The sequence below is a fragment of the Felis catus genome, chromosome C2 (genome assembly GCF_018350175.1).
Source record: "Felis catus isolate Fca126 chromosome C2, F.catus_Fca126_mat1.0, whole genome shotgun sequence".
In the NCBI taxonomy this organism is placed as follows: domain Eukaryota; kingdom Metazoa; phylum Chordata; class Mammalia; order Carnivora; family Felidae; genus Felis; species Felis catus.
The window spans coordinates 108,671,804-108,684,216 of NC_058376.1; the positions used below are offsets into that span (position 1 = coordinate 108,671,804).

Below are 12,413 nucleotides of genomic sequence, written 5' to 3' on the forward strand. Positions count from 1 at the left end.
TCACAATGTATTGTGATGTTTACCTATGACTGGGGTAAGGTCGCATCTAATATTAAAAGAACTTAAAAGCCAGGCTGTTATTTCCTGTACAGCTGAGAAGTATAAATGGCACCATTAAGGTGAAACTCGGTACTTGAAAATTCTTTTGTGCCTGCCATTGTGGGGAATAAATGATGTTTCCACTGATCTGCCTACCTAGCCCTCATCAGTACAAATAAACAAAATAATTAAATAGGTATCCCAGGCACGTGGTAAGTGATGGGAATGCAGTCATAATCTACCAAGGATCATATTTAATTCTGAACTTCACTAGGTAACCATCACTAAGCTGAGCTTGTTTCCCTAATGTAAAATGGACCATAAATCTTAACTTTTCCCAGCTGCTTGGATGACAGACTGTGAAGATACAGACTAATACTGTACAGCACAAAGCAAAAAGCACTTTGCAAAGGAAAAGAGGATACAAAAAAACATCAGGGAAGATTTCTCAATTCCAGAAAAAAATTTTTTTTTTTTTTTTTTTTTTTACTTTATGATGTCAGGATATGTTTTGGAGAGACCATTTTTTCCAGTATTAAGAATTATAAAAAGGGTTTTGCAGACAGTATCAGGAAAACATTAAGTTAAAAAGTTTTAACAATTGCTTTTAACATCAAAATCTCTCAGAGCTTTGAATATAATGTATACCATGACTTTCCAAGACAGGACAAGTGAACAGCACTTTCCCAATTTATATGACCACCTAACCCTTTTGACAAGGTTCATCTTGGTGGAGCAGTTTTCCACAGAAGATACATTAAAAAGAAAACACTTATTATATATTCTTCCTAGTTTCCTATTTGCTTGAATACAAAACTGTAAGACACTTCTGCTACAAGAGGAATATTTTCACACAATGTAAATATTTGTAAGCCTTTTAGAGGTTGTCTATTCCAGGTCTAAGATAACATGAGTCCAAATCTGTTAAGGCCAGATCACTTACATTTCCTCTTTCCAAAAGGCAGTATGAATACCTCATCTTCAGGACAGAAAATAAACCCTTCAAGTTCTGTAGAAGTCAAATACCCCTTTGCTTTGGAGACGGGTCTCTGTTACAATAGACAGAAGTTCTTCCCTTGCAGGTCTGGCAATACAGTTTTCTTGTCCTCTGGACCAGCCAGAATAAAAAGTAGACTTCTACATCGCATAATTTTACGATTTACCTAACACTGAATCCCAAAGAAAATTTTGTACCTGATTGATACAAAGGATCTTGAAGAGGCAGCAACCTGAAATGGGTTTAGTATGCCAACAGAAACTAATCTAGTACATGTCAGTTAACCTCAATTAAAAAAAAAAAAAAAAAAAAAACAGAACAAAAACTCACTAATGTTCTTAAATAGTAAGATCAGCTAAAATATGGAGAAATGGTTGTAGAATTTAAGTCTAGTACTATTTTTATACTGCATACATGGATGTTATAAAGGATCTGGTAGAAACCAGTGGCAATGGCAATGAGTCCTACACAAGTTCTTGAATCTTTTCTTATGAATGATAGAAAGATTATAAGGTTTGGCAATATCTTGCATGGACCAAGAACTGGTCACAAGTCTTCTGAGCAGTGGGTAATAATAAATCCACCTACAGATTACATCTAAGAGTTCATTTTACACTCTTTACTAGATGATATAAACTGTGGGCATGCGTGATGGTTTCTGTAGTCTCAGAGCTGGCCCTCTGACCAAATGAGATTAAAATGCTCAGACTTTATTGATGCTACACCAGAGATAGCCTCTTGTGGGAAAAAGAACAGAAACTTCCTCGGCAAGGCTATGGGAGCTGGCAACACTGGGGTGGCGGCAGGGGAGGGGCGGTGATAAAGCTCCTTACTAATGAACAGGTTGACGGTGAACACCAAGGCATCTGTGTGGAACAGGATTTGAAAACATTTTAAATTGAGGCCATTCATAGCTTCCTTCTCCCATGGCCTCCCATGACTGTGATATGGCAGCTTACATTTGATAGCCCCAGTTTCTGCAAAAGTGACTGAAACAACCCACCTACACCTTTATCTGATTATGTTCATCCCTTATCCCCACCTTTGGAGGAGTAAGGTTACTTACAGGAAAATTCAGATTCTCTGGAAGATATACATACTAAGTCACACTGGTAAATAATGGGTGTTTTCTAACAGCTCTTAGAAACTGGAAAGGGGACAGAGGCCCATTACTAACACCAAAATCAGCCACCTTCATACATCTTCATTGACAGAGACATTAATAGCAACAGTGAGTTTATACATAAAGAACAAGTGAGGCAAAGGCAAAAGCAGTGTCAATCTGTCTGAGTGTAGGCAATGGTGCTTTGATTATACCCGTACAAACTCTTCAGTCCCTTTTAGTTATCCCCAACTCAGCTCTTAAGCCGTAGATTTTTGCTGTGGAGAACTCAGATGTGATGCAGCCGCTCCAGTAACTCTTTTCACAGTACCGCATGTCAATACTGGGAATGGTTTCTAATCAATTTAAACTGAACACAATACTTTAATAGAACAAGAAGTTTATTACTCCCACTCGGTAGTTCCTGGGGGCTTTGATGTTAAGTCATACATAATTCGAGAAATACCAGGAATCTTCTTAATCTCAGTGACCATCTTTAACACCACCTGTTATAAAACAAAGATCATAAATAGAAGAACCAGGATCCAGTGCATGTCCAACAGACTTAGTAGGCTTGCATTTACAATTAAAATGTGATCTATCTGTATTATTGTCTTTCATGTGTATGGCATGGTCTCTGATTAGTGTTATGAGGTGAACCTAATTTCCCTCTATAGATTGAAGTGACTTAACTCAGTACTACTCAAAGTGCAGTCTGCAGTCGCCAGTCTGCAAGTTACGTTTGTTGCTTGTGCATAACAAGTGTTTAGAAACACCGATAGCAATGTGACATCCAAGCATGTGATTTTATATGTTAAAGCCAATGTGTCACAAATTCTGTGTGGCTGAAACATACAACTCGGAGGCCAGCAAGGTGGCACATAATGCACTGTAACAATAAACACTACCAAGTGTACATGAGGAGGAGGAGCCCTGGTCACTTGAAAGAACAGAGATTTGGCAAATTTGAGCCTCAGGGAAAACAGCCACACTCCCCAGCCTAGCTATCCAGCTATAACTAGAGCCTTGCATTAGAGTATGGGAGCTGCGGGCCACCTAATAAAGTTTCACTTTGGTTTTCATTTGCTATCATGCAAATAGCTGCTTTGGAATACTCCAGTGGAGAGAGAGATAACAAGAGAGGAAGATGGTGATCAAAAACAGTAAGTAGAGCATTAAGCAATTCATGGGTGTCTAGCCATCATTGCATCAAATCTCATCCTTATTTCTAATAAACTCTTCTTCGCTCCCAGGGCTTTCACCCTTTCTTAGAAAACAATATTTAAAAGTATTATTATTGGCAAGATTAGACAGAATTACAGATTAGAGGTGGATACTCTCCATATAGTAATCAGACATCTGGAGGGTATAATAAATTTAAGGTCTTTTCTACTACGGTACATTAAATTATTATGTGGAGATTGAAAAAAAAAAAGCCTATCTTATAAACAGAAAACCAACCCGAGAAATACGAATTTTATCATAGCCTATTCCATTCACCAAATTACAAACTATAAGAGAGATTAAAAACGTGTATGAGAAAAAAATATATAAATTACCTCTACAGGGATTTCATTGCCAGGCGTTGCAGGTATACCAGTCATAAAATCACTAGTAATAAAGGTTCGAATAACCACAGATCTCTGACATGAAGGCTGCTTCTGAAGCGGGTCTCGATCAAAATGTAATGGTGTCAAAATCACTGGCATCTGGCTAATTTTCCCAGCATACCCTAGAGAAAGGAAGTTAACATGCAGAACCAATCAGTACCATGGAAAAAGCCCTCTAACCTAGTTCCATTAAATCTTCCCAGACAATATCTAAAATCACATACATAAGCATAACAGTTAAGACCATCATCATGCAGCATTGTTTTCAACATCGTTGTAAGTAAACTCAATCACAAATACAAACAATAGAATTTGATGACTGTATTAATGTTACAGTGATATGATTTTATTCTTGTTACCCAAGGTAGTTATAGTCTATTCTGCAAACAGTGAATTAGTAAACAGTAAACCACTGTCCCTAGAGGAAAAACAGAGTTAGGTTCCTGTAAGCCTCTGGTCACAACATTTTCATCAACCAATCAATACATAACCTGGTTTTACATGTGTTTCTGTTTAAAGACACCTCATTTAATATTTATTCTGGATTCATTAACACTGAACTCATAGCCAACAGCACTGTAATTCATACATGAACAAAGCTTATCTAACCCACGTATTTTCTCCATAAGGCACATGACAGCCATTCTGTGCTTAGAAACCCAGACAGCACCTCAGCAGCACTATGCTTGGGGGACATCTCAAATAGTAAAAGCAGAAACAAAAAGCACAGAAATGCAAAACATATGGTACCAAGTAGACTACAAAAAGGACACTTGTTTACAGTAACAGACTGAAACAAAAAAATCACCTTATATAACCTAAACTGGGAACATGGGAGTCAGGCAACTCAAATTTTTTGCCCCTATGGACATGTCCCCAAATGACCATAAAGGTGAATAATTTTGTATAGCAGGCAATATCACAGAACAATCCACAGAAATGAAGAATAAAAATAAAAGCATCTCGAAAGTCAAACTTGCATCCTCCTACTAGAAACTGTAATGCCACACTTCCAAATTCTAGTTACAGCATGTAGTGATAAACAAAATGAGCAACTTACCAGACTCCCTGAGAATGTTATGTGCCTCAAAGTCAGCTTGGCGTAAAGTACTGAGCACCCCTGTTGTCAAGAAAGTGGGAGTAACATCTGTAGGAGGTTCTTTAACTGGTGGGCCAAATATATAGACAACTCTGGAAGGGAAATAAAAATTATAGAGAAATTACATTTTAGTAGAAGCAAGGCAAATAGAGTATCATTCTTTCCCTTTATCCTGAGGCCCCTCTCCTACTTCCAGTCACCACATGGGTAGGACAGGATGTAAGATTATAGAAGGGTCTATGTTCCATGTACCTTCCTGCAAGTGTTTTCTTTGGAATAATAGTATCTCAGAATGTACAAATATATATGGAATTATCATGATTCCCTTTTCATATAATGTACTGGATAGATGGGTATCCCCCAAACTTCATGTCCACCTGGAATCTATAAGTGAAAATAAGGTCCCTGCAAAAGTAATCAAGTTAAGGGAAGGTTGTAAGGACCAGAGTAGGCATTAATCTATGAAGGCGTCCTTCTGAGAAGATGGAAATTTGCAAACAGACACACATAGAAAAAAGAGGGCCATGTGAAAATGGCAACAAAGACTGGAGTTCTACTGCACAAGCCAAGGACTGCCAGTAAATACCAGAAACTAAGAAGAGACAAGGAAGGATCCTCTCCCAGAGCCTTATATCATAGGGAGCATAGCCCTGCTAACCCCCTGACTTCAGACTTCCAGCCTCTAGAACTGTGAAAGAACAAACGTCTGTTTTAAGTCTCTGAGTGTGTGATAATTTGTTACAGTACCCCTAAGAAATCAATCCACAGAAGTCTGGGGAAACAATGAAATGAACAAATAAATAGGTTGCTTTATGACAAAACTTCAGAAAACTGTACTATGTTAATATGCACTAGAAACCTCCAAGATAAGTTTGGGAAATGCACTACAGGCTTATCTGACTACTCAATTTTGTTTTCACTTTGGGAAACACTGATCCCAAAGAAAGATTCTCATTTCCCCATTCTAAAAGGTGTGACCTGGGAATGCAAGCTGGTGCAGCCACTCTGGAAAACAGTATGGAGGTTCATCAAAAAACTAAAAATACAACTACCCTACGACCCAGCAATTACACTACTAGGCATTTATCCAAGGGATACTGGTATGCTGTTTCGAAGGGACACATGCACCCCCATGTTTACAGCAGCACTCTCAACAATAGCCAAAGTATGGAAAGAGCCCAAATGTCCATCGATGGATGAATGGATAAAGAAGATGTGGTATATATACACAATGGAGTATTACTTGGCAATCAGAAAGAATGAAATCTTGCCATTGGCAACTACGTGGATGGAACTGGAGGGTATTCTGCTAAGTGAAATCAGAGAAAGACAAAAATCATATGACTTCACTCATATGAGGACTTGAAGAGACAAAACAGATGAACCTAAGGGAAGGGAAAAAAAAAGTAATATAAAAACAGGAAGGGAGACAAAACATAGGAGGCTCTTAAATATGGAGAACAGGGTTACTGGAGGAGGTGTGGAAGGGGTGATGGGCTAAATGGGTAAGGGGCATTAAGGAATCTACTCCTGAAATCACTGTTGCACTATACACTAATTTGGGTGTAAATTTACAAAATAAAATAAAAATTTAAAAAAAAAAAAGTGTGACCAAAATAGAATCTGGCATCCTACTATTCCCTGCCAAAGGAATAAATCACTACTTCTTTAAGTATATGTTTAAAAGAAAGATATACGCTTCCTATCTTAATAACGGTGTTAATAAAAGTAGCTTATAATAAAAGGAACAAGGCTTGGGGCGCCTGGGTGGCACAGTCGGTTAAGCGTCCGACTTCAGCCAGGTCACGATCTCGCGGTCCGTGAGTTCGAGCCCCGCGTCAGGCTCTGGGCTGGTGGCTCGGAGCCTGGAGCCTGTTTCTGATTCTGTGTCTCCCTCTCTCTCTGCCCCTCCCCCGTTCATGCTCTGTCTTTCTCTGTCCCAAAAATAAATAAACGTTGAAAAAAAAAATTTTTTTTTTTTAAAAATAAAAGGAACAAGGCTTGAGGAAATTGGGATCAGGTAAGTACAACAACTTGAGGAGTCTTACCACTGGTTGGGAGGATCTGTTCCACAACCTTCACCCAGAAAACAAGGGGCAGTCAGGACGCGGGTATGAACACATCCTAGCTCTCCCCACTCTTGACTCCAGCCAGCACACAACCGTCCCTCTTCTCTAGCCCTATCTATCTTTACCAAAGACAATAAATATCTCTTGGCAACTTCCATGATAAAGTTTAATGAATTTTTTTTTCTTAGTAAGTACTTGGAATAAAAACACATAGAAGAAAACTGCATCACATCAAAACTGCCACTACCACCAACTCATTGACTGCCTCCTCCTAAACCTATGATAGCAAGCAGGTTTTTATCCCATGCATAAAAAGCTACACTTCGACTCAGCAATACAGTCCCTAGAGTTCATAAATGATCCCGAGGAAAAAGCAACTAGGAAAAAGAATGCCATGAACTTGCTCTGTCTTATTTTTTACAAACAAGAGTGTTCACAGAATGTACAGGAATAGGTAGTCTTTTACACTGTACAGAACAGTGAAACTGGAGCAGTCCCTCCCTATACAAAGATTCCATAATGTGAATTAGGAAAATATTTGGCAAAAATAGAAAAAAAAATGTCTTTAATTATTTAAATTCCAATTCCCAAAAAGGACCCTGGCAAAGACATCTAAAATTCACCAAGACTCTTTTAAGGGTTTGTGATTCATGTTTTAAAAGCTATTTTTGGGGGCACCTGGGTGGGCTCAATCAGTTAAGTGTCCGGCTCTTGATTTTAGCTCAGGTCACGATCTCACGGTTCCTGAGTTCGAGGCCGGCATCGGGCTCTGTGCTGACAGTGCAGAGCCTCCTTGGGAGTCTCTCTCTCCTTCTGTCTCTTCCCCTACCCTCACCTCTCTCTCTCAAAATAAACTTTAAAAATTAATAAAATAAGATCTATTGTTTTGTTTGTTGTTTCTTAGACTTTATTTTTTGGGCTGTAGGGGAAATGTTTGGGAAAGGAGGGAGGAACACACAAGGGAAGAAGAAGACAGGCAGAGAAACCAGCATACAAAAGGCCAGAGATAAAGTTTAAAAAGGGTGAGTGTCCTTTAGCAAAAGAAAAACTGAGCGAGAGCTCAAACTGTAAGAATGCTGTGAAATGAAAACCAAAAACAGTTGAGTCAAATTCAGGGAAAAGGAATTTTCTATATGACCTAAAATGTTCATTTAGGCATTACGTATTCTCTAGAAGATGGATTATAAACCATTATTGTAACCAAGATAATTATCTCCATTCAAAATAAGCAATTACAAATTTACTGTTATTTATTAGTACTTCTTTTCAGTGTCATAAAGGTGCTTTCTGTATTTGCAGGCCTTAGATTCATCACGATAATAATCCTTTTTAGGAAAACACTGGCTTCCCTGCAACTCCCTGTCTGAGAGCACAACCCAGCAGGCAGTTCTAGAACTATACACATCCTGCCGGGTGGACACCAATGGGTAAGTTCTTAATTACTGCAGCAAACTTGAGTAAACTGAAACCTCAATAATTTTTTTTGGAAGGGATTATGCTGAGTGAAGTAAGTCAGAGAAGGACAGATATCATAGGTTTTCACTCATGTGGATCTTGAGAAACTTAACAGAAGACCATGGGGGAAGAGAAGGGGGAAAAAATAGTTTTTACAGAGAGGGAGGGAGGCAAACCATAAGAGACTCTTAAATACAGAGAACAAACTGAGGGTAGATGGGGGGTGGGAGAGAGAGAAAAAGGATGATGGGCACTGAGGAGGGTACTGGTTGGGATGAGCACTGGATATTGTATATATAAGCCAATTTGACAATGAAGTATATTTAAAAAAATATTTTTGGTTGTGAATTGCTTCATACTCATGCAGAAAACAAAAAAGTACCCAATGGTGAAACTGGAACATCTAATTAGCAATCTGGTACTAAACAAGTGATACTTCTTGAACTATAGATGGGACAATGCAATTGAGTATTACAAACAGATTATAAATCAGCTGCTGATACTCCCAACATAAGAAGTTAATGTGCAAATGAAAGGAAAGCTAGACCTGAAAAAAACAAAATCAACATAAATTCTGCATGTATTTTAATGATATCTGGCATATGCCCATTTCTTCCCTTTGATTTCCCTTGGGATTGTTATTAAATTAACAAAGTCTCTATTGAAAATTCTATAACCTGTATGTATTCCTTCTAGTAGAAGAAACCCTGGGAGAAATCCTGCAAGAAAACATATTATCATAAACCAAGAACTAGTAAGATGATAATATGAAAGATACGTTTTCTTTTCAAGCTTATTTATTTTGAGAGAGAGCATTGAGCGCAAGTGGGGGGAGGGGGAGGGTAGAGAGACAGAGACAGAGAGAGAGAGAGAGAGAGAGAGAAAGAGAATCCCAAACAAGCTCCACACTGTCAGCACAGAGCCCGGTGCAGGCCTCAAACCCATGAACCATGAGCTCATGACCTGAACTGAAATCAAGAATCAGACAATCGACTGAACCACCCAGGTGCCCCTGGAACACAAGTTTTAAAAGTGCCTTTAATATTTTATACTAAATAAAAAATCCTTCCTAGTTTTTCTTTAAACAATAGAAAGCTTTTTAATAAGCCAGTGACTACACTGTGATGAAGGAAGAAAACACAAGCTATTATTAAGTATCTGTTCAATTGTTATCTATGTATACGTTGACTCTTTTGGTGTCTAAACAGTGAGAAGATCTTAAAAAAAACACATCTTCCCATTTCACTTAACCCCCCGTCCCCTGCAGAACATACCTGTTAATGTTGTGACACATGCGAGGTATAAGTCTAGCCAGGAAAATAAGAGATTCCCAGTCAGGCTCATCTTTACTGGAGATTCCACACACGTAACTGTAGGAACGACAGTCACCCTGAAAATAAAAATACAATCAATAATTTTTAATGGTTTTATAGAAATCAAAACACGGACTGGAAAATATTTCAGTCATGATAACACCATCAACAATCATTTTCTTTTTTTTAAACAAAAACATGCTTGAATAAATGCATATTTAAGTATTTCTCTAATGATATAAATAAATCCTAAATTAAAATCCCATATTAAATTCTACCTAAATGAGCTCAGACATAAAGAAAGTATCTTGGTAATTTTAGGGGCACCTGGGTGGCTCAGTCAGTTGAGCGTCTTAGGGTCAGGTCATGAACTCAAAGCTCGTGAGTTCGAGCCCCATGTCGGTCTCTGTGATGACAGCTCAGAGCCTGGAGCCTGCTTTGGATTCTGTGTCTCCCTCTCTCTCTCTCTGCCCCTCCCCCACTCATCTCAGTCTCGCTCGCTCTCTCTCTAAAATAAACATTAAAAAAAAATTTTTTTTTTAAAAAGAAAACAAAGTATCTTGGTAATTTTAAAAATTCATTCAATGCATGGAAGCCTGGGTGGCTCAGTTGGTTGAACATCTGACTCTTGATTTTGGCTCAGGTCACGATCTCAAGGTTCATGAGATAGAGTCCCATATCCTACTTCAGATTCTCTCTCCCTCTCTGCCCTGGTCTGCTTGCGCCCTCCCTCTCTCTCAAAATAAATATTTAAAAAAATAATTATTCAACACATGCCAGAAGCTCACTGGGATTTCATTCTAAATATCTGCCAAACTGTATATAGCCGGCATACTTAATTTGGCAGACAGGATCTACCAATGTTTTACCTCAACATAACAAAGGCCACATATGAAAAACCCACAGCTAACATCATCCTCAATGGTGAAAAACTAACAGCTTTTCCTATAAAAGCAGGAATAAGACACATTATGTCCACTCTCGCCACTTTCATTCAACATAGTACTAGAAGTCCTAGCCATACCAATCAGAGAAGGGGGAAAAAAAAAAAAAAGTTATCAATATTGGTAAAGAAGTTAAGCTGTCACTAGCTGACGACATGATGCCACACATAGAAAATCCTAAGGACTCCATCAAAAAACTACTAAAAGTGGGGCGCCTGGGTGGCACAGTCGGTTAAGCGTCCGACTTCAGCCAGGTCACGATCTCGCGGTCCGTGAGTTCGAGCCCCGCGTCAGGCTCTGGGCTGATGGCTCAGAGCCTGGAGCCTGTTTCCGACTCTGTGTCTCCCTCTCTCTCTGCCCCTCCCCCATTCATGCTCTGTCTCTCTCTGTCCCAAAAATAAATAAACGTTAAAAAAAAAAAATTTAAAAAAAAAAACCTACTAAAAGTAATAAATGAATTCAGTAAAGTTGCAGGATACAAAATTAATGCCCAGAAATCAGTAGCATTTCTATACACCATACATAAAGAGAAATTAAGAAAATAATACCACTTACAACTACACTAAAGAGAATTAAATTCCTAGGGATAAAGTTAAAGAGGTAAAAGACCTAGCTCTGAAAACTATGAAATACTGATGAAAGAAACTGAAGATGACACAAACAGAAAGACAGGATTCCATGCTCATGGACTATTATTAGAATGTCTCTACTACACAGAACAATCTACACATTCAATGTAATTCTTATCAAAGTACCAACAGCATTTTTCACATAACTAGAACAAGTAATACTAGAATTTGTATGGAACCACAAAAGACCCTGGGTAACTAAAACAATCTTGAGAAAGAAGAACAAGGTCTTACAATTCCAGACTGGAAGATATACTATAAAGCTACAGTAATCAAAACAGTATGATACTGGCACAAAAACAGATACATAGATCAGAGGAAAAGAATAGAGAGGCCAGAAATAAACCCACATTTATATGATGAACTACTCTATGACAAAGGGGGTAAGAAGGAAAAGACAGTCTTTTCAATAAATGGCACCAGGAAAACTGGACATCTACGTGTAAAAGAATAAAACTGAACCATTAACACCATGTGTAAAAATGAATTCAAAAAGGATTAAAGACCTAAATGTGAGACCTGAAAACCCTAGAAGAGAACACAGGCAGTAAAATCTCTGGTATTGGCCACAGCAACATTTTTCTAGATATATCCCCTAAGGCAAGGAAAACAAAAAGCAAAAATAAACTCCTGGGACTACACTGAAATAAAAAGCTTTTGCAAATGAAGGAATCTGACAAACACAAAAGGCAACCCAGTGAATGGAAAAAAATATCTGAAAAATGATACATCCAATAAGGAGTAAACATCTAAAATACGTAAAGAACTCCTACAACTCAAAACTAAAAACACCAAACAATCCAATTAAAAAATGGGCAGAGGACCTCAACAGGTATTTTTTCAAATACCTACCGATGGCAATAGACACATGAAAAGATGCATCACTAATCAGGAGGGAAATGAACACCAAAAGCACAGTAAGATATCCCCTTATACCTGTCAGAATGGCTAGTATCAAAAAGAGTTAAGTGTTGGCAAAGATGTGGAGAAAAAGGAACCCTCATGCACTGTTGGTGGGAATGTAAAGTGATAGAGTTATTGTGGAAAACAGATCCTCAAAAAATTAAAAATACAAATGCCATATGATGCAATAATTCTACTAATGGTTATTTACCCAACAAAAATGCAAACATCAATTTGAAAAAATACACACCTC

General features: G+C 38.1%; 1 protein-coding gene across 2 annotated transcripts in view; it reads right to left on the minus strand.

Annotated features, from left to right (window-relative positions):
- Positions 1-2,521: 2,521 nt before the first annotated feature.
- GMPS (guanine monophosphate synthase) overlaps positions 2,522-12,413 on the minus strand; it is an 80,045-nt gene continuing 70,153 nt past the window's right edge. For both annotated transcript variants that reach the window (XM_023260444.2, XM_023260445.2), the window contains exons 13-16: positions 9,646-9,761; positions 4,809-4,939; positions 3,698-3,870; positions 2,522-2,644 (exon numbers count right to left, since the gene is read on the minus strand). In XM_023260444.2, the coding sequence (XP_023116212.1) occupies positions 2,543-2,644; positions 3,698-3,870; positions 4,809-4,939; positions 9,646-9,761 (522 nt within the window). In that variant the 3' untranslated portion in view covers positions 2,522-2,542. The remainder of the gene's footprint in view (positions 2,645-3,697; positions 3,871-4,808; positions 4,940-9,645; positions 9,762-12,413) is intronic.